The sequence below is a fragment of the Phyllopteryx taeniolatus genome, chromosome 13 (assembly GCF_024500385.1).
Source record: "Phyllopteryx taeniolatus isolate TA_2022b chromosome 13, UOR_Ptae_1.2, whole genome shotgun sequence".
In the NCBI taxonomy this organism is placed as follows: Eukaryota; Metazoa; Chordata; class Actinopteri; order Syngnathiformes; family Syngnathidae; genus Phyllopteryx; species Phyllopteryx taeniolatus.
Genome location: NC_084514.1, coordinates 17,537,557 through 17,558,365, shown reverse-complemented (window position 1 = coordinate 17,558,365; position 20,809 = coordinate 17,537,557). Strand labels below are relative to the sequence as shown.

Here is a 20,809-nt window from a genome sequence, read left to right as displayed (position 1 = left end):
GAAGCGGATTGTTGCCGAAGTGTGTGTGAGAGAACAAACAATACGCGAGGAAAATGTGTGCGAAGAGCTGCTGCCAAAACGGCTACTCACACTATCGCTCGCCTTCTCGTTGACGGTGGGCAAAGGGGTTTTGCTTGACATGTTTCAGGCGAGGGGAAGCGGCCCGCAGTCCGGTGACACCACGTTCAATCCCGCGGCGGCGGCGGAAGAGGGGCACGGTCGCATGGATGTCCGACCGAGGGGGGAGCCCGACGACGACACAAACAAGAAGTCCTCGCTGTTGAGAGTCGGCCTGGGTCCCTTTGGGGCGAAGCTGTTCGGCCGCCGCAGCCCACCCCCCCAAAAAAAATAATAATAATATATATATATATATCAGCCCGGTCTTTTTTTCGGCCTCAAGTCCGCCTAGCAACGACGAAGCCTGGCCTCCGAAGTGGTCACGTGGCGTTTCAAAGTGGCTCGCCGGAATCAAGCCTTGGCGCGGGCTCGGTTCGGTCCATGTCGGTGAGATTGAGGTGGGACCAAAATGGCTCCGAACAACTCCGCGGCGGGGCTGGATTAGGAGGCGTTCGCGGACCTCTCCCGGCCTCGGACAAACGAGCTTCTCGTCAACACCGGAATTGATGTCACTTGTTCAATTTGCTTCTACACACACAAAAACCTCATTATTTTTGTGTGAGTTGTTATTTTACACCAAAATTCTTTCTTCTTCTCATCCTTTCCACTTTTTGGTCGCTTCAAATCTATTATTACTTAATGTATTCATGGACTATTTCAAGAACTATTAGTTCTTGATTAGTACTTACTTTAAACAACCCGAGTGAGGATAAGTGGAATGGAAAATGGATGGATGAGGATTTGAATTATTGGCAGTTATTTTCCATCGAAAGGTCATAATTGTTTGTAAGAAAAACAATGTTTGAAAATAGTATAGCTGGAACGTTTCAGGCCCAAATGTCTTTCCCGTTGCGGGTCCCAAATGAAGTTTGATGTTCATGACATTTTTCGATGGGTCCGATTTTTGTCCTCTTTGAATGCATCTTAGTGTGAGAAGCCTTGTTTTTTGGTGTGCTTCTTGTGTGCCAAATGTCGCTCACGGCGTCTTTAGCGTTACTGCCACTGTGACCTTGTTGCGATACACCGGAGCGATCTGCGACGAGGCAGCCGTTTCGCATTCCCGCAATTGCAGACAGCAAAATAAATGCTGTCATTTCTCAGACATGACTGAATATGTATGAATTTGTCACAATTAGTGCATGTCTTTACCGTTACTTCGTTTGTATCAAGACAAGAGTGTAATGGCTTGACTGAGTCGTCGGGATCATTTATGTACTAGTATCCGCAGAGTTTGAAGGGCAAAACGTGTCAGTTGTGCAACTCGCAGCATTTTTCGGAAGCTGTTTACGTCATTACCGTTACGCGAGATGCGTATTTCAGTGGGTCGCCGCCATTTGCTCCGTCAATAAGTATTGCCTTTACTATCAGTACCTCAAATTTGAAATTATCAAGTAAAATATTGAAATAAACCCGAAGATTATAGAAAGGAAAACTGTCTTGATCTAAAAAGATACAACAAATTTGTCAACAGTTATTTAGGATTTGTGCTTCCCTTGTATGCTAATTTCGTCTTGAAGCCGTACAGGTTCTAAGTGTTCAATTTTATTCAGAAATGTAATTCTCAGGTGATCAAGAAATGTGGCCAATGGCTATCTAGCATACCAGTATGCTCGCTGACGTTAGCAATATAGCTAACGGTTCTTAGCTGCTCAACTATGGCTGTGCACTTCGAACATGTGACGAGCATAATGTTACAACATTGCTACTTCCTAGTACAGCATTGGAAACATGTATGAAAGAGATTTACTCTTCCTTAAGGTGATCGAAAATGGAATCTTGCATTCTTCTCGCCGGCTCTGCTCACGCTGTCACTCAAAGCGAAGTAGCCAATGAGGACGCCTTCCTCATAAAGCCCGCCCACCCGACAGGTTCGTGCCAAAAAGAGAATGCAAAAAGTCACGTTGCAAGCAAAACATATTTCCCTTTTTGTTTTGCTTGAGTTCGATGATATCTGTCGATGTCTTGTTTTGTGCTTGCCACTCAAGAAGTTCAGCCGAACGTCAAACGTCCGGCGTGGTTCTTCCTCCCCGTGGCCACAAACACCGAACTAACTCTTTTAATGTCGCTAAACCGAGCCTTCAAGCCATTTCTTTTCATTTATTTTCCATTTTTGTTCTGTTCTTTTCATTTCTTTTTTCTTTTCTTTCCTTATTGTCTATTCATTTTTCGTTTTCTTTGTTTCTATTCATTTGTCTTTTTTTCCATTTAGTTTTTCCTCTTTCCTTCGGATTTTATTGAAATGTTCCACTACTTTCAGACACTAATGAGCCTGATCTTCATTGAGCAATGAAAGGCGACCTTTAATGTGGTCATGCTGAAATGCCACCAATATGTGTGCGTGTGCGTGTGAGCGTGCGCGTGCTGATCACCATCAGATTGGATGCAGCTGCTCCGTGCTCTTGCTCTTCCTCCAAGTCCAGGAGCAGCTCTGGAAAGTTCTGGGAAGTCCCGGACGGGAACGCAAGGTTCCTGAGTCATGGAGGAGTTGGCGCTGGAGCGTTACTTTGATGACTCCATTGCAAACGTAAGCGATCGACTAATCAATCGCGGCAACCGCGATCGATTAATCGACTCGGTGACCCGAATTATCGACTTGTGTTTTTGTTGCCGTCCGTGTCACAGAATTGATCCGCGTCGGCGATCCCGTCGGCTCGAATATCGCTCGCACGATCGACTGTTAAATGACTTTGCGTTCACCCCGAAGGACTCTGACTTCCCGAGCCGAGCGGGCCCTCCCTCCGGGTCCGCTCGGGCCTCGACCCCCGTCCCGCCGTTCTCGAAGGCGAGCGGCGAGCCGGCGGACGACCTGGACCTCAGCTTCCTGCCTGACGAGCTGAGCGTCAACACGCAGGACGCAGAAGGTACCGGCCACGGATGCAAAGAGGTAGATACGATTCGCCCCGTTTGAGCTGCGTGCTTGCGGCGACGCTAAGCTAGGAGGGTCAAAGTCGTCGGCGCGTTCCCTCTGCGTGGACGGCAAGAACCCCGAAGGGCCGAGAATGTCGGCGCATTGTGCCGCGTACGGTGGCGTACAACGCCGTCCAATTTAGACAGGGGAATGGCGAGTAACCTTTCACGTGGAAAAATATTTGGGGGGGCTTTTTTAAATAAAAAAAATTAAAAAACAACAATCTGTATTGATAGGACACACTTTGGCGTTGACCAAAAACCTCATGAAAATCGCTTGAGAAAAGAACAAGTTACGACTTGTGTCACGCACTAGTAACTTTGTTTTCCATATCCTTGATATCCAGCTAAAGGTCCATGTACTAGTACTTGTACGCTCTTTGTTCTCACTAGTAAGACTATTTATGGCACTAGTAACATCGTAACTTCTAGTGCTACTTTTGGCTTACTTATGCCCGTAGGTGTGAATGTGAGTGCGACTGGTCGTTTGTTTGTATGTGCCCTGCGAAGACTTTTTTTCAGTGCATGTGCTGGAGTCACAAGACGCGATTGTGAGGGCAACAGGTGGCATAAATGATCGCCTGCATCAATTGATAGGCGTCCTCACAAATGCCAGTGCTTCATTAAAGCCACCGGTTTGCAAATGAATTCTTGTACTTTGTTGGAATCAAATGTTGCCGGGCACGAAGTGTCCCTCAGTGCCAAGCGTTCACGTGTCTCTGATGTGCACATTTCGGATAATCAGCGTCGCCAAAGCGGCGACGGCTGCAGAAACGTGCGTACGCCAGCCATGAAGTTGGCGTGGAAGTCACCGCACATTTCCACGCTTATTTCCCTCTTGATACATCTGAACTTTGCCGTGAAAAAGAACGTACGCCACGTTTTTGTGCGTAGGCACCTTTTGTACACGAGGTCCCCAGATGAGCAGAAAGATGCGTTCAGAGCCCCACGGAATTAACAGGGCTTCTAAGCGCAGAAGGCATCTCGCTTTGACAGCTCCACAGCAGTTCGGTACAATCATGAAGGGCTAAAAGAACATGTAAATACATGAATTATTTAATGTTAAACTAAAAGGTTAAAACAGAGAGAGCCTCATTTGTTGTGGGGAAAAATGAATGCATCTCATGCTGAGCTTGATGTTACAGAAATGACACATTTGTCTTATGTTTCTCTCTCCGTATTCACAATAACATCCTAAATGTCATTCCAATGCACTTGAAGCTGGGACAAATGTAAGGAAAGAAACAAATAGTGGATGCGAAAATCAAATGAGACACAAGGAAAATGAGTCGAATCCAGATGAAATCTTCCGTCGCTGCGCATATTTGCAATAACCTGACAACAAACCTTTAACATGGAAAAGACGGACAACATCCATTCAAATTTCAAGACGTGCCCAATGAATAGTGTTACTCCCCCTTGTGGCTGATTGGCATACTGCGCGCTGTGTTGGGGGCGGGGCGAATTTGTTGATGTGACTCCAGAGAACTCTAGAAACGTGTCAAAACGACCAAAAGTGTCCAAGCAGAAGAAGGGAAAGTTCTTGCTACTTTTGGTTTGTCCCAGTAGATGTTACTCGCATGATTTGCTCGGGAGTAACGATACAGTCAAGAAATTATGAAAATGTTCTATTTTATTTTATATGGTCTGACACGTTATCTTATAAATCAAAGACAATGTAAAAAAAAAAAAAAAAAAAAAAAAAAATAGTTATTTGACTTTTTGTTAACGTATGTAAGTCGCCGCTGGAGGGCGCCACGTTGGCTAGGGCCGGACCTGGAACTTCTACTATAATCCCCAATTGTCTTACTAGTGAGGACAAGCGCGTACTAGTACATAGAAATAAGCTGAATATCAAGGATATGCAATAAATGCTCAAATGGCATGAAGTGTCTACTAGTGTATGACATGACTAGTTGAGCATAGTTTCTAGTGCACCACAGTAGCTGACTAGTAAAGTTTAACTGGAATACAGTAGGCCAAAAGTGGCACTAGTCGTGGAAAAGACGTTACTACGGCACAGTTCGAGTGTGCTGAATTGTCTTACTATTGAGGTTGAAGTGTACTAGTACATGTGTACTATTTACGAGTGCTTAACTTCAGAGGTGGGTAGAGTAGCCAAATATTGTCCTCAAGAGTACTGTAACTTTCGAATAATGACTCGAGTCAAAAGTAGTCATCCAAATGTTTACTTGAGTAAGAAAGTACTCAATGAAAAAACTTAATTAATGAATTAAAATGTATTGTTTTGTTGAAATCAAAGCATGAACATCAAATAAAAAACAATATGTGGGAGTCGACACACACCTGCCACCATTTTGAATTTTTAACTGCCCCAAAACCAACAACACATGCGTCGGGCCCTACAGAAACATTTGGTTGATTCGCCTCAATGACTTCATGGAGAAGCTGTTTGCTGAACAGACAGTGATTTTGCGTGCGTGCGTGTGCTAATTTTGCCACATCCGCTGCCAAAACCACAGCGAAAACATCTGCAACTTACTGCAAGGTGTTTTCTCAAGTTAGAAGTGGGCTGAAATATCCAAGTTTGGTTTTTGGGTCTGTAAACACACTCGCGCGGCTGTTTTAGTTCCCCAAAATGAGTCAATGTGATTGGCTCGCGAAGGCCACGTGCGCAGTCATGTGACTGCCTTGTGTCATCTATTTGGTGAATTGGAGTCAAATGACATTATTGTTCACGTCTGATCGGCGCAACGGCCGCCCTATGCGGAAGTCGAAGATGGAGTCTAAAAATAGATGCGCACATGCATGAATGGATAAATAAAAGTAGCAAACGGCATGTCGATCATTGGAACGGAGTAAAAGTATCGATCGTTCACATAAATACTCAAGTAAAAGTAAAAAGTACAGTGCATTTAAAGTTCTGACAAGTACAGTTTATGGAAAATGTTACTTGAGTAAATGTAGTGCGTTACTACCCACCTCTGCTTAACAAACACGTACAGATATCTGAAAAATGAACTTGAGTAACATAACAAAGGATTTGTAAGTACTTGGTTACTAGTTCCCGGTCAGTACCGGTCACTAGTTTGAATGTGCTTGATGCCAGGAAGTGCCGGCGCGTCTCAGGACGTCGACGTCGGCCTGGCGTCGCGCCATGAAGGGGAAGATGAAGACAAACCTTCCTCCTCATCCTCGCAGTTGGCGAACACCGGTGCCATCTTCTGCCCTATGACCCCTATGACTCCTATGACCCCCGTGACCCCCATGACGGAGAGGTCGGGGATCATCCCGCAGCTGCAGTAGGTCCATCTTTCGTGTGTGCGTGTAGTGTATTCAGGAAGATTTGTTGCGAGGTGTGTGTGTGAAAGTGGATTTATCGCTTAATGTTGGTCCCAGTTCACAAGTGCAGATAAACCCTCCACAGGTTTCTGTTCTGTATCCCACATGTACTGCACGTGTGCGCTATATAATACATAGATTTGGTACTAGTTTCACTCGGCGTGTGTGTTAGAAATGGAGTGTGTGTGGCTGTATGAGCGTGAATTTGAGAGCACGAGTGGTGTTATGTGAGATTCTGAATGTGTGAATTAGTTTTGTGTCTGTGTGTTGAGAAATGTGTGTGTTGTGCACATTTGTGTTTTGTGTGTTAGAGTGCGTTGTTTTTGTGTGAGAGATTGTGAATGTGCTTAAAGTGCATTTTGTGTGTGTGTGGTGGGAAAAACATTGACTGCAGTGAACCTGCTCAACTTCTTGATCCTATTACTGTTCTTGTTCCTGCTTATGTTGTTGACCTTGTTCCTGTTCACGGTCTCCATCCGGTGCATGTTCTCACCCTGTGTGTGTGCGTGTGCGTGTGTGCGTGCGTGCGTGCGTGCGTGCGAAGGAACATCGTTTCCACAGTGAACCTGGGTTGTCCTCTGGACCTAAAGTTCATCGCCCTTCAAGCCAGAAATGCAGAGTACAATCCCAAGGTAAATTCAGTGCGGGAAGGGATTAGCGTAGCGTGTTTAGCGTAGCGTGTTCAAGTTTAGCGTGTGAAGCATCAGCATGTTTGGGTGCACCAGCGCTTCGCCGCCGTCATCATGAGGATCCGCGAGCCCAGGACCACGGCGTTGATTTTCAGCTCGGGGAAGATGGTCTGCACCGGAGCCAAGAGGTGGGTACCGCCGCGCGGGTCGGCGGCACCGTGCCACTTTGACGCTCGTCTCCGTGAGCGCGCGCAGTGAGGAGCAGTCGCGACTGGCGGCCAGGAAGTACGCCCGCGTGGTGCAGAAGCTGGGCTTCCCCGCTCGCTTCCTGGACTTCAAGATCCAGAACATGGTGGCCAGCTGCGACGTTTGCTTCCCCATCAGGCTCGAGGGCCTGGTTCTGACCCACCAGCAGTTCAGCAGGTACAGTAACAACTTCCACATTCGTCTTGTTCAGCTCTACCTAACAGCTGCCATCCTGTTGCTGTGCATGTTCTTGTTCCTCCCCAGTCTTGCTACTGTTCGTGTTCGCTTTGGTGCTTTTGTTCTTGACTGTTTGAGGTCTTGTTCTTCACCCTGTTGGTCACAGGTCTTGATCTTGTCACTGTGCAGGTCCTTGTTCCTGCTAAAGTTTTGAATCATGCTACTACGTTTTTATTCCTGCTCAAGTTATCCCTCCTGTTACTGTACATGGACTTGTTGTTGCTCAAGTTCTTGTGACTGTTCATTTTCTTGTTAAAGTTATTGATCTTGTTACTGTACATGTTCTGGATTTGTATTACTGTTCATGTTCCTTCAAGTTCTTGATCCTTATACTGTACATGTTCTAGCTCAAGCTATCCATCCTGTTATGTACATGTTCCTGCTAAATTTCTGTCCTGTTCCTCTCAAGTTCTCAACCTTGTTACTGTTTGTTACTGCTCATGGTCTTGATGCTGATACTGTATACATGTTCTCAATCCCTGTTACTGTGCATGCACTTGTACCTGCGTGGAAACTTCTTGTATCCTGCTATTCTTGAACTTGTCACCGTTCCTGATCCTGTTACTGTACATGTTCTTGTTCCAGATACAGTTCTCAATCTTGTCACCATTCCTGTTCTTAATCCTATTACTGTATGTGTTCTTTTCCTGCTCAAAAAACCCATCCCTCTTCCTGTGAATGTTCTTATTCTCGCGAAGGTTCTCCCTCATCATGTTACTTCCTGCTCGGCCTCTCCATCTTATCACTGTTAATGAACTCGATCCTGCTTAATCTCGATCTGATTACTGTACATGTTCTGGCTCCTGCTCAACTTTGCCATCCTGTCACTGTGCATGATCTTGTTCCTGCTCATGTCCCCATCAGTTTCTCAGTCGTTAACGTTCGTGTGCCAGCCAAGGTTATCCTCGTGATTGTTCCTACGCTTGTTACTGTTCATGTGCTTGTTCTTGCTAGAGTTCTCCATTCTTATTGTTCATGTGCCAACTCTGGTTATCGCTGTTCTTGCTCTTGATCGCCTTACTATTTAGGTTCTTGTTTCTGGTCAGGTTCTCCATGGTGTTATTGTTCATGCTTGTGTTCCTGTTCAGGCTAGCATCCCTGTTACTGTGCCTGTTCTTGTCCCTCCCTGCTCGAGTTCTCAATCTTGTCAGCGCTCACATTTTTGTTGTTTTGGCAAATAATAGTTCCTGCTCACGTTGCAGTCGCCATGGCCCCCATCTGGCTTTTGCCGACGGCGTGTGTCTGAACTTGGCATCCTGTGACTGTGCAGTTACGAACCCGAGCTGTTTCCGGGCCTCATCTACCGGATGGTGAAACCTCGGATCGTCCTGCTCATCTTCGTGTCGGGGAAGGTCGTTCTGACGGGTAGAGGACCTCCGCCCGCTCGCTCGTTTCGTTGACGCCGCGGCTGGCAATCGCTCACGCCCGGCCGCCTTTTTCCGCCGCAGGAGCCAAAGAGCGAGGCGAGATCTACGAGGCCTTCGAGAACATCTACCCCATCTTGAGAGGCTTCCGCAAGCAGTGACCCCGACGGCTGACCGCATCGCTTCCTGTTTGTTTGTCAATATTTGCTACTCGTTTCCTATGTTTTATGTTGCTGTTGGGACTTTGTTTTAGACGCTCACTATCCAGACAGAAGATAAAACTCAATTATTTGAAAACAAACAAGTTGAACTCATTCGTCTTGTCAGGTCACATTTCGACAAACAATGGACTGGTCGCCAGTCGCACGTTGCCGCCGTTGGCGTTCAACGGAAGCTCCGCCTAGCGGCGGTGACGTCACGACGTAAACAAAGCCGAAACCGGAAGTGTGGAACCGATCGCCTCCGATGGTCGCAGCAAAACCACATTTGCACGCGTGACGTCACCATGGACAACTCGCGAGTGTGGACGTCGACGACAAGTTAGGTCGCGTTCACAAATTCCAAATATATACATTTAAAAAAACAAAAGTCAGGAGAGCTGTTAGCCTTGCTAGCATGGCGTCCTCAGCGGGGCTCCCGGCTGAGTCTCGCCCCGCGGGCAGGCCGCCGCCGCCTCTTCGCCCGCATCAGGCCGGGCTGGCCGCCGGCGTCATGGTGGAGTCCGTGGACGACGCGGAGGGTCTTTTCGTGGCGGTGGAGCGGTGCCCTCTGTGCAGCACGTCCCGACGGAGGCTGACGTGTGCCCGTTGCGTGCAGGCCGGAGACTTCGTGTACTTGGACGGCAGGAACACGGAAAGGTGAGAGCAATCGCGGAACTTCGCAGACAAGTTCGGACGTTTACGGTTCACCTCCGTGTTTTCCGCGTAAAACCGCACGATGTCAGTGTTTTTTTTTTTTTTTTTTTTTACCTGACTTTCTCGGAAATGTAGACCCCCTGTTTACATCGGCGTCAGTGTCGCCCTCCAAAACAACATTCGTGTTCGGAAAACATGTCAACAACGTGGAACACGCAGAACCTGTCGTCATATTACATTGCACTCACAAAAAGTTTGGTTTATGTGATAACCGTGCACTTGTAATTCCCTTCCCGTGTGTTTATTTGACGTTTCAACATTAAACACAGTTAGCAAGGCGGCTGGCTGTGGCCATGTTAGCATTTAGCCGAGTAGCGTGAATGATTTCTGCCTAATTGTAAGTAAAACATCATTTTTCTCACACACTGACGCGACTGAACATTTCTAGGGGCTTTGATTGAGTCTAGTTTTTCTTCCTGTCCTATTCACGGTTTCCTTTTCAATGCGTCATGTTGCCCAGTTTTGTTTCATCCACCCGTAACCTTCGTTTTCTATCCTCTGCGTTTCAAATGAATTGGACAGCACTTTGGTCAACGCAACGTCTCCCAACCGAAGCCCAGCGAATTCAGAGTCGCATGGAAAACCAAAGTCTGCTCGCTCTGGTCCACTCGTCTCATTGCTCGAGTTGCAACTCGCTCGGCCCTCGCTCCTTCCACCGAGGAGACAAGGATATTGAGTTTGGGGGCGACGAGACCGCAGTCCCTCGATGACTTCATGTCATGGGGACGTCGACTAGAGATGACGTCACCTCATTGCCGCGAGACTTGATTTGGCGTCCAATTGTTTCTTTATGGGATTTAGTAGCTAGCCGCAGTCAAATGTTGCTCACGGCCAATCCGCTACGTGCGGAATGTCACATGACCGACACGGGACAGCGGACTTCCTGCGTATGCTTTGCTACGATTAATGACAACCTTCTAAAATTCTGTTTTCTTTACGGCCGGTGTCTTCGGAGGAAGTTAAATGCGTCTATCGTTTATTTATCCAATGTGATAATATACACGTCAACACCGGCAAAGCCCGAACACCGTCTGCTGTCGTCTTTGATTTGTGTGCAAAAAAATACATTGTAAATGTTTAAAGTTCTTACAGGTGCTTTGAAACGGTCCCAAGCGAGGCGGAAGTGCTTTTACCCGGTTTGCCGAATGTTTTAGATTGTTTTAGCGTTTAGCTCGTACTGGGTGTACTTCCATGTGAACTGCGATGACGTGTTAATAAAGTTTATTCAAGTCGTACAGCACAAAAAGGCATGTATGTATTCAATATTTAATTGCATATTGAGTTAACATGCGATGTTGAACACGCTGAAGTGCTTATGAATTTTTGGTAGAGAGAAGCTGACAGTTAGCGAATGCAATCATAAGGCGCCTGCTGGTACCATCTAAGGTGGGTAACAACAGGATGCCCACGCGCACAAGCTGGCAAGACTTGGTTTGAAATCAGTCAAGTTGTCTTGTGACGTCACACCTGCCAATAACGTGCCCACGCCACAGGTGCGCAGACAAGATGGCGAGGCTCGAGAAGCTGAAGGCCGAGAAGGAGCAGCTGCAGCAGAGGTGAGAGTTCACGCGTGTTGATCGAAACATGTTCGGTGCTCATCGTCTGACCTCCGCAGGGTGGTCCGCGCCATGCACGGGAAGCTGCAGACCGACGAGACGGTGAGTTTGACCAGGCAGCGGCGGCGGTGGCGGCACGCTTGAGCGGAAGTGTTTTGTGACTCTGCTGTGTTCAGAAGTGGAAGATGATGTGGTGCCGCATGAAGATGGAGCAGATCAAGCAGGCGCTGATTCGCGCGCGCCAGGAAGTCCAGAGCGGTGAGCGGCGGCCTCGCCCGACTCGCCGTCCTTCGTCGGCTTATAATTCTCATGTCGTACGTGAGGCGGTCCGCCGCTTGTCATCTTGTACGATCACCCCGCATCAATTTGTCAGCTCGTGCCCGCCCCCTTTCAGCTCGGTCGCTTGTCTCTTGGTGTCGTCTCGCGTCTGCCTTTCTTCACCTTGTCACTTCACGTTGACACCACAGGGCATGATTTTGTATTGAACCCCATCATTTGATGGATTTGTTCACATGACCAAAATGTTAACTGAGGCGGCGTCACATTGCGCATGCGTACGAACACGAGACTCCGTGTTTACGCAGGTACAGTCCGCTCCAAACGGCCCCGCCCTTGCGTAGGTGTGGTCCTGACGCATTTGTGGCGATTTCAAAGAATTTTGCGCGAGGGGAGCCAACATTTTCTTCTATTTATCAATTGTAAACGGTGATGCTGGTAATGCATTACAAAGTCATTTGTTACTCCAACACGACCACCATTTTGAGTAACGAGCACTGTAACGTGTTGCTGCATTCAGAATAGTAGTCCGATTGCAGTTACCCTGTGAAAGCAATGATGGTTACTATTGCTCTTCACTGACTCCTCCTAAGCAATCAGAGGTTGCTGATGGCTTGAAGCAGCAGCCCAGCTTTCCAATCGCTACAATATGCTAGAGGCTATAGGCCACTTTCTGTGTTACGTGGAGATGAAAATGATTGGGAGGTCTTTGTTTGTCACATAATCCACAGTGAAGGTGGGATCAATATAAAAAGTACACAAAAAATGCACGGCTTCGCTGTCGTCGTCACTTTTTTATTTTCGTGAGTGAAAGTGTGATCGATTGATTGATTGCTGTTTTCTTTCCGCAAAGGTCCCGTCTTTGTGTCCATTTCATTTCCAAACGAAACTTTGGTTTTGTCACCCGAGTTTCCAGGAAAGGCCCCTCTGACATCGACTTCTCTTTGAGCCACTTTTGTCTGCGCTTTGACCATATTTGGCAAAGACCGCCCCCTTTCCTCTGATTGGTTACCTCCGTGTTTATGTTGACAGCGCTGGCTCGGGAGCGGAGAGGTAGGCGGAGATCTTGGCTCGTGATGTCAATAAGCTGAAGAAATTCCAATGAGCTGATTTCGGGCCTCTCGACAAAAAAAACGTCTGGAACTCAGGAATGCGGAGACTGTTTTGAATTCCTATTTCACATGTTTAGTGAGGCACCATAGAGAAAATATTACATCCTAAATAATAGAAAAAGTTGGTTGGGCTAAATTTGTCCCATTTAAAGAATAGAGTTGTGCTGCTGAGTTAAATGCGCAATGCATTGTGGGTTAATTATTCATTCCGAAGTGGTCAATTCAGAAGCGTCATGGGGGGGTAAGGACTTACTTAAGCTTAAATACTATTTACAAAGTAAAGTGAGCGCTTTCAGTGTCATCTGGAGTCGGGGCTTCTCCGGCGGAGCTAGCTTAATGCGCCGCACCGCTGACATTCCTGTAAGTGTGCGCTTCACTCTCCGTCCATCGCCCGCAGCTTTGCTAGTCGAACAGCTGCTAAACTTGTCACCGGCAACAAAAGATTTGTTCGCTGTTCGTATCAAAATTCCAATGTTGGGAGGAGGTGTGTTTGGGTGTTGGCGTGTGTGTCGATGGGTGACGGAATCGGGGAAAGCTATCGACAAACTCTTGAACGCGAGCAAAATGAGAAATGTTGGCCGCAGTCACGCTTTTCAAACGACAACGTGAACTCGTGCAATGGCTCTCAACTGTCTGCTTTCCCCAACGTCTACCCGTCTCTCTCTCACGTACACACAGTTCGCTTCACGGATGCCCGCACAGTCGAAATCTATCCATCCGTCTATCCATCGGTCCGTCCGTCCGTCCATCCCTGCAGCCCAGTAAACAAGTGGTGAACACGTCCGCCTCACAGTTCTGAGGTTTTGGATTCTGGGTTCTTTGAAAACTGCGCCTCTTGAAACATAAGACAGAAAAGACCAGACAAACATATATGCGTATATCAACTTGTTTTGATATGGAATTTCTTTTGTCTTTATTAGCGTTTTGGAGTAATGCAGAAGTTACTGAACGTGCTCAAGATACACGACTTTAATATTATGGTTCTCGGATTACGTTACTAACTACAATTTCTTAACAGGTAACTTGTAACTGTATGGGAATAAAGTATTTTTCAAGTAACCCTCCCATCCGTGTATTTCTGTCAGTTAAGTCTTTAGAGAAGCGGGCTTGTTTCCATGTTTAGCTACTTACTGGATTTGGCACGTCAAGCCTGCACGAAGCAGCTCATTTAATGGGACTTCAAGCGTCACACTAATATTGAAGTTATTGATTCATGTCGATGACGTTAGTCTGTAACTTGTGTGGCGTGTATTACCAAATAATGAGTACGCTTCCGCTAATGCTCTTTTCAAGTGATGTCACTGCTACTCCGCAGCTGCTGAACGTAACTCAAATGTTACTTTGTAATCTAACTTGGTTACTTTTGAAATCAAGTCATCAGTAAAGTAACAGTTACTTTTAAGCTCAAGTAATTGGAAAGTAACTAAGTTACTATTTCAAAGTAACTGTAGCAACAGCGGTTGTAAAGCATCTCCTTTTGGCCGCTGACTAATTTCTGCCGCTTGGTCCGCCACTGCCGTTTTGCGGCGAGTCTCTTTTGTCCAGCAGTTGTGACTTTTTCCGCCGTTCGATGAGGTCGAATACCGCCACGTGAGCAATCAAATGCGCTCGCATCAGATACATATCCAATTTATATTCACGTGCGAAAAAGGCCTGGGTGGGATTTGAAAAAAAAAAATTTGAATTGTACTGTTCACGTTGACATGAAACCGACCTGCAGTGCCAACATGGCCTTTTGTCACATCTCGTGTCACACCTGCGTCACTTTGTGTCATCCCTCGTCCCCGCAGACAAGGAGCTGCTGCTGCGCTGCCAGGAGGAGCGCCAGCGCCTTCAGCGCCGCGCCGGCCGGCACCGGCAGAAGCGGGAGAAGATCGAGCGGCACAACCGGCGTCTGGACGAGCTGCTGGAGCGACGCCGGGACGAGCTACGCGAGCGAGTCGCTCAGCTGGCGGCCACGCGGCGGGATCACATCGCCGAGTTGACCGCGCACATCTTCCCCACGCGGGAAGAGAAGGCCTGCAGCAGGTGAGCTCCGGCGGCGGGCCATTTGCATAGCGTTTGATCCATAACGGGAAAGACACTTGCCATCCAAAAATGTTTATCAAAAAGAAAAGCTAATTTTGGTTTTCTCTGGGCAAATGTCTCCGATGTGGAAACAGCCATACTTCAAATGCTATTTTCAAAAAGTTCTCGATTTCATTCATTCATAGTAAACGCAATACTTGTTGCCAGAACAAATGGCGGCGGCCCGCTAAAATACACTTCTTGCATAATGCTAAAGACAAACGTGCATCATGGTGAAGATATAAACACTTGATCAAAATGCTTTGAGTTGCACAATGTGTTGCCCTTCAAACACTGTGGATACTAGTGCATAAATGTTGATGTTAATAAACTACTCAGTCAAGCCATTACACGCTTGTCTTTATACAATCACAATAACGGTAACTCACACTTTCACAAATTCATATATATTCATTCATATCTGTTTCGTATGTCAGTGAAAAAATCCACTATCCGTCCTGGACACGGCGGCCCTCGTTGTCAACTTTCCTCTTTTTAGTTTCAGTTGGCATTTTAGAAATGGGCTAAAAACACACCACAGGGGTCACGCGATGAGAGTGCGGCCGCAGGTCTACTGCCACCCTCTGGTGAAATCTAAAATGGCTTTTTTTGTATGTGTGTATTGTTTACTGTGGTAAACTGTGCTGGCGGGCCACATATTGATTTTATGACATCAAGGGCCGGATTTGGCCCGGAGGCCGGACTTTGGGCATGCCTGGTTTAATCCCTCCGAGTACTAAAGACTTTTCAACTATATTAAAATTTATTGAGATGTACCTATATTAAAAAAGTCATGTAATATTTGACTCTGACTGTGTGTAGTCTGGAGTCCATATCTATGACACGAGTTTCACTACGACAATTAAATTCTTTCTTTCCCTTTGGGCACGTCATTAGGTACACCGGCGCAGGGGAGCTTAAACGCGACTATCCGGCCGTCCTGCCTGCAACGAACCGTATACGTTTCAGATTGTAACGCAGCGTTGTTGAAACTCTGCCTTGAGTCCAGGAGTAAACACACGTCCGCTGCGCTTCAGCCCGAAAGGCACATTTATTCGGCAGCATCCGCGTTCGAATAATGGCGTCTCGCTCTTGATAGACGAGCCAGCCTAGCCCTACGTCATGCACGACACGGCTTCTGATTGGCCGACCATTACGTCATACACTTGCATATTATAAGCTTCCATTTTAAATCTATGAGAAAAAGCGTTATTGTAACACAATAATCAACAAGTATGCAACATATATACATTAAAAGTATATATGTATGTACTATACAGTATAATGCTATGTAACGCTACTGCTTAAGTTGGGCTTACTGTTGTACTTTATGGCTGTTGGTCAATGCCATATTTTATTTATATATATATTTTATAACGCATTTGATTAGTGTTAATGAGAGCAAGACTCGTGCGTATGAGTGTTTGAGTAGTTTAATGAGTGTTTGAGTAGTCCTTATGAGAGCAAGACGCGCGTGTATGAGAGTGTTTGAGTAGTGTTAATGAGAGCAAGACACGTGCATATGAGAGTGTTTGAGTTGTGTCAATGAGTGTTTGAGTAGTGGTAATGAGAGCAAGACTCGTGTATGAGAGTGTTTGACTTGTGTTTATGAGAGCCTTTCAGTAGTTTGTGTGTGAAAGCATTTGAATAGTAACTGCGAGAGCTAATCCTGAATAATGTCCCTTACGGCCCCTCATATTTCAGAGACCCGGCCGACGCGGCGTCGGAGTGCGAGCCGGCGCTGACGTCCAGCACGGTCAGCGAGTTGGCGGAGGCGCGCAGGACCACCTACCTGTCGGGGCGCTGGATCTGGGACGACCAGAACGGCGAGACCAGCGTCAGCATCGCGGGGCCCGCCGTCACCCTGCCCGGCAACGGCGACTGCTCGGCCTACTACAGCCGAGCGGACGAGAAGAACGCAGAGCGTGGCCCAGGTACGGACGAGTGGCGTCAAAGCGCGACCGAGTCGGGAAGTGCCGGTCCGCGTGGTGTTCTGTGTGTGTGTTTTAAGATTGTGTCTTTTGTATGCAAGTCTGTTTCACATCTGTAAGTTGGTGTGTGTTTTGTGTGTGTGGAATTGTTTGTGTGTGTTGCATGTGTGCATCTTTTGTGTTGTGTGTGTATATCTGTCTTGTTTTTGTTTCTGTGTGTGTCTGCGCCTGTTTAAGCGAACGCACGTAAGTGCCGTGAGTCCAGTTAGACCAGGGGTGACCAACCTGGTGCCCGTGGGTCCCCCAGGACCTGTTCCGGAAATAGCTCACCAGTGAATGGGACATTGTGATTTTCTAGGAATGCTGTAGATGGTGATCATTTGAAAAAGTGAACACTGGCAGAGATGAGTAGAACTAGTGTTGCTTGTTGTTATTTATCGGTTGCTTAATTATTGTGAGAAATCATTCGCATGATCAGTGTCTTCACATAATTGATTGTCATTAATGATTAATAATAGCACATAATATTATTACATATTATTCAAGGTTATTTGAGCTGATTTGTTACTTTGGACGTGTGTATCAAAGCGGTCAAATTAATTTGTACCCAAGAAGTAGCCATCACTTTGAGAAGTATGTTGCCGAGCGCCGACTCGGAGCAGGCGAGTACGTACGCCGCCATCTCGGCCCCGCGCCGGCGTGACCGGGCATCCGCCGTCCCTTTCAGAACTGGACCACATCGACCCGGCCCACACCATCAGCGCGGCTCTGTGCTACGCCACTCAGCTGCTCACCATCTTGTCGCACATCCTGGACGTCAACCTGCCCAAGAAGTTGTGCAACAGGTGCGACTGCACGCACGCGCGCACACCAGACATACACGCATTCTGAACTAGGGCCCCACCATCTGGATTTTGGGAGGCCTATGCCCATTCTTATATTTAGCTCTGAGAAAAATGTGAATAATTAATTTCAAAATGTATAATGAATAAAATAATTTACTTTTGGGTCCCTTTATGATCTGAATTGCAGGCAGAACATTTGACTGTTTTGCAAGACTTTGTCCTTTAGGATGTGTTTAACTTGACAACAGAGAGAATTTTGTTTTGGGTTTGTTTGGATGTCATGATCTTTGCCTAAAAAAAACAAAAATTGTAAAGAACTAATACCGGCCAATTAAATCGTCTGGCTAATGAATCTGTTTTGGCCTACTCTGAACCATGTGACCTCGTGACCCCCGTCTTTGTTTGTGTTTTTCCTCCAGCGAGTTCTGCGGCGACAACCTGAGTCGCTTCCGCTTCACACGCGCACTCGGCAAGCTCAACGCCAACACGCTGCACCTGTGCTTCTCACAGGTAACCACGGCGACCGCGCTGGCTTTTATGCGTGTGTGTTTATGTACGTGTATGTGTGACTGTTGTGTACGTGTCTTTATGTGCGTGTGTGTGGGTTATTTTGTGATTCTGTTTTTGTGTGCGTTTTGTGTGTACTTGTGTGTTTGGGATGTTTAATATCTGTTGTGTGTTTGTGCGTGACTGTGTTTTGTATGTTTTAATTTGTGTGCTTTTTGTATATTTTTGTGCGTTTGATTGTGTGTGTGTGTGCTTGTTTTTTGTCTGTTTTGTTCTTGTGTTTTATGTGTGTTTATGTATGTGTGTGTGCGTGCAGCACGTGGACAGTGACAAGCTCCACCCCCACCACACCTTGCGCAACATCATGTTCCTGGTGTCGGCCGACAACGCCAACCTGGGCAGGTGAGGTGGTGATGTCACGGTTGTCAAGGAAACGTGTGACCGACCACGCCCCCTCGCGCTTCAGGACGGGTCCGTTTGAGGCGAGCGGCGACCTGGAAGGGTCCATGGAGTTCGTGGAGCCGGAGGCGTCGCGGCCCGCCGAGGAGAGCGGGGACGAGGCGGTCAGCGACGACGAGACCGACCTCGGCACCGACTGGGAGACCGTCCCCAGCCCGCGATTCTGCGACATACCCTCGCAGGTACGCCAAACCTTCCACCAACAGCAATCCCCCCTCCATCGTGGGGTTACGTTACAGACCCAGATTGGGGAAATTTGCATGGTTTCAGCAGCAATAGTGGAAAGAGGAAAAAGCAAAATCAGATGCAAGAGCAGATATTTGGCTGCAAATGCGTCCGCCATTTACAAGGTTGATGCAATAAATAATGTTTGATGAGCATTCCTCAACTTGTTTGCCACCCGTCGCAGCTTTTTGGGAACGTGTTGCAGCCATAAAAGTCTAAGTTCATGATTATTTGCTAAAAACAATCGAGTTGATCAGTTTGAACATGAAATATCTTGTCTTTGTAGTGTATTCAATGAAATATAGGTTGAACAAGATTTGCAAATCATTGTATTCTGTTTTTATTTATGTTTAACACAAGGTCCCAACTTCATTGCAATTGGGGTTCTACATTAACAACAAATATTGAAGGCATTGTTTATTAACGACTACGATTATAGACTGTTGCACATAACCATTTTGGTCCGGTCCTCAAATGATCTCTAGAGGTCGTTGCTTGGTGCTTATTTTTTTCCTGACCCAACGACGTCACTGGATGAGCTTATGTCCGTTTGTAGACATGCGTCCTAGTTGTTATTATTATTTCATGCACAAATCAAGTAATACAACTTTTTTGTTCGTTGAATGATTAGGTTTTTTCCCTTTTTCGGTCTTTTTGCATGTACTTTACATTTGACTTTCTTGGGCTTAGTTGAGCCAGTTCACAACTGGTAAACAGCCCGTACATGCGTACCTGCAGCAATAAACATTCTTTTAGACAGACGCATTGCATATTTTTTATATATACTTATATACTAGGGGTTGAACAACTACAGTTTTTTTGTAGTGGACGCCAAGGTGAGGATAATTGAAGTACTAGAGCGGCTCCAACTACCGGAGACAAATTCCTTGTGTGTTTTTTGGACATACTTGGCAAATAAAGATGATTCTGATGTGCAAACTACTTCCGCATACGGCAAACCAGGTTAAAGAACTTCCGCCTCGCTTGGGAACGTTTCAAAGCGCCCGTAGGAACTTGAAATGTCTCCATTGTCTTTTTTTAAACACGAGATATCACCACAGAGCCAGCAAAGATTTGGGCTTTGCTCATGTTTACATGCGTGATATCATATTTGGATCAATAAATGATTTATTTATTTAACTTTGTCTGAAGACACCAGCCATAAAGAAAACGGAATTTTACAAGGTTGGACTTCAAACAGTCATGGAGCCGATCCTAATTATGATGGTTAGCAAAGCATACACAGGAAGTGGGCTATCCCGTGTTCCGCCTGGGTCACGTGACGTTGCGCATTAGCGGATAAAGTGGGCGGCAGGATGGGAGCAGTCAGAAAAGCGTGGAGCTGCGCGCCTTTTCTGACTTGCACGTATGGGAGAATAGTTTAGATTATGACGTTGCAGACTCCGCTCGGTGCAATAAATACAAATGAAAAGCTCACGTGACTCGAGGAGCCACACACAACAAAAAGGCACAAATGACCCTCGGTTCCTATGGTTGTGGAACGTAAACTTGAACCATTTTATGTCATAGCTACTGATTTAAGGGATTCTTTAGCCAAAATATATTGTTTAAATTTACCCAATTAGAGTGGCTGCAAATTGTTTGTTTTTGTTTTGTCTTGTTTACTAAAAAAACAAGTTTTAAGGTAGACGTGTGAATCCTAGAATTGTGTGTGCGTCCTCCGCAGCCCATGGATCTTTCCCAGAGTGCACTGCAGGTGTCTCAGCCGTCCATGAACACGGGAGGAATGATCTCGTCGGCGGCGGCCTCCGTCACGTCCTGGTTCCGAGCGTATACGGGCCAGCGCTGAGCTCGCTCGCGCCTCGGAGGACGATGTCGCCTTGGCGGCCCGCCTCCTGCTTTTGACGTCTCCTAGTGTGTGCGCGTGAGAGAGACACTGGTTACTATGGCGACGAGGGGCACTGTTTACAAAGATCTGGTTGATTGACGGTAACCTTTTAGCGACGCCACCATCCGGCAATAGGTGACCTGCGATACACCGACGCGGTGCTCCTGGACGAATGTTTGCTGTTGCCGTCAAATGTTTTCATCAATAAAAAAAAGAAATAATTTTTTTTTTTTTTTATTTCAATTTTGTACCTTTTTTTAAACTA

General features: G+C 46.6%; 3 protein-coding genes across 20 annotated transcripts in view; 2 read left to right on the top strand and 1 right to left on the bottom strand.

The window, feature by feature from the left end:
* The window catches only part of mark3a (MAP/microtubule affinity-regulating kinase 3a), a 36,170-nt gene extending 35,835 nt beyond the window's left edge, over positions 1-335 (bottom strand). For all 12 annotated transcript variants that reach the window (XM_061794368.1, XM_061794374.1, XM_061794372.1 and 9 more), the window contains exon 1: positions 91-335. In XM_061794368.1, the coding sequence (XP_061650352.1) occupies positions 91-141 (51 nt within the window). In that variant the 5' untranslated portion in view covers positions 142-335. The remainder of the gene's footprint in view (positions 1-90) is intronic.
* A 5-nt stretch (positions 336-340) lies between these two features.
* tbpl2 (TATA box binding protein like 2) lies at positions 341-9,391 on the top strand. Of its 7 annotated transcripts, XM_061794403.1 has the most exons (10): positions 341-675; positions 1,876-1,985; positions 2,493-2,641; positions 2,740-2,978; positions 6,095-6,287; positions 6,872-6,959; positions 7,053-7,144; positions 7,212-7,379; positions 8,710-8,804; positions 8,888-9,391. In XM_061794403.1, the coding sequence occupies exons 3-10, from the start codon at positions 2,625-2,627 to the stop codon at positions 8,962-8,964; spliced, it is 969 nt and encodes a 322-aa protein (XP_061650387.1). In that variant the 5' UTR covers positions 341-675; positions 1,876-1,985; positions 2,493-2,624; the 3' UTR covers positions 8,965-9,391. The 7 variants fall into 7 exon arrangements, 5 of the variants coding, with proteins under 5 accessions (XP_061650387.1, XP_061650385.1, XP_061650386.1 ...); XM_061794401.1 differs by having other exon boundaries at positions 1,876-2,641; XR_009791385.1 differs by lacking the exon at positions 341-675 and having other exon boundaries at positions 1,836-2,641; positions 8,624-8,804.
* Positions 9,253-20,768, top strand: atg14 (autophagy related 14). Its single transcript, XM_061794386.1, has 11 exons — positions 9,253-9,660; positions 11,211-11,273; positions 11,333-11,375; positions 11,450-11,531; positions 14,452-14,689; positions 16,433-16,662; positions 17,387-17,504; positions 17,924-18,014; positions 18,328-18,413; positions 18,478-18,652; positions 20,383-20,768. Exons 1-11 carry the CDS (start codon positions 9,419-9,421, stop codon positions 20,503-20,505), a joined length of 1,491 nt encoding a protein of 496 aa, XP_061650370.1. The 5' UTR covers positions 9,253-9,418; the 3' UTR covers positions 20,506-20,768.
* Positions 20,769-20,809: the final 41 nt, after the last annotated feature.

What these genes read in the sequence shown, in the direction of transcription:
- atg14 (XM_061794386.1), top strand. Translation starts at nt 9,419, where the DNA reads ATGGCGTCCTCAGCGGGGCTCCCGGCTGAGTCTCGCCCCGCGGGCAGG. An exon ending in GAAGAGAAGGCCTGCAGCAG is followed by an intron (nt 14,690 to 16,432) that starts GTGAGCTCCGGC and finishes CTCATATTTCAG; the next exon opens with AGACCCGGCCGACGCGGCGT. An exon ending in GAACGCAGAGCGTGGCCCAG is followed by an intron (nt 16,663 to 17,386) that starts GTACGGACGAGT and finishes CGTCCCTTTCAG; the next exon opens with AACTGGACCACATCGACCCG.
- tbpl2 (XM_061794401.1), top strand. Translation starts at nt 2,448, where the DNA reads ATGTGTGCGTGTGCGTGTGAGCGTGCGCGTGCTGATCACCATCAGATT. An exon ending in GGGATCATCCCGCAGCTGCA is followed by an intron (nt 6,288 to 6,871) that starts GTAGGTCCATCT and finishes GTGCGTGCGAAG; the next exon opens with GAACATCGTTTCCACAGTGA. An exon ending in GTCTGCACCGGAGCCAAGAG is followed by an intron (nt 7,145 to 7,211) that starts GTGGGTACCGCC and finishes GAGCGCGCGCAG; the next exon opens with TGAGGAGCAGTCGCGACTGG.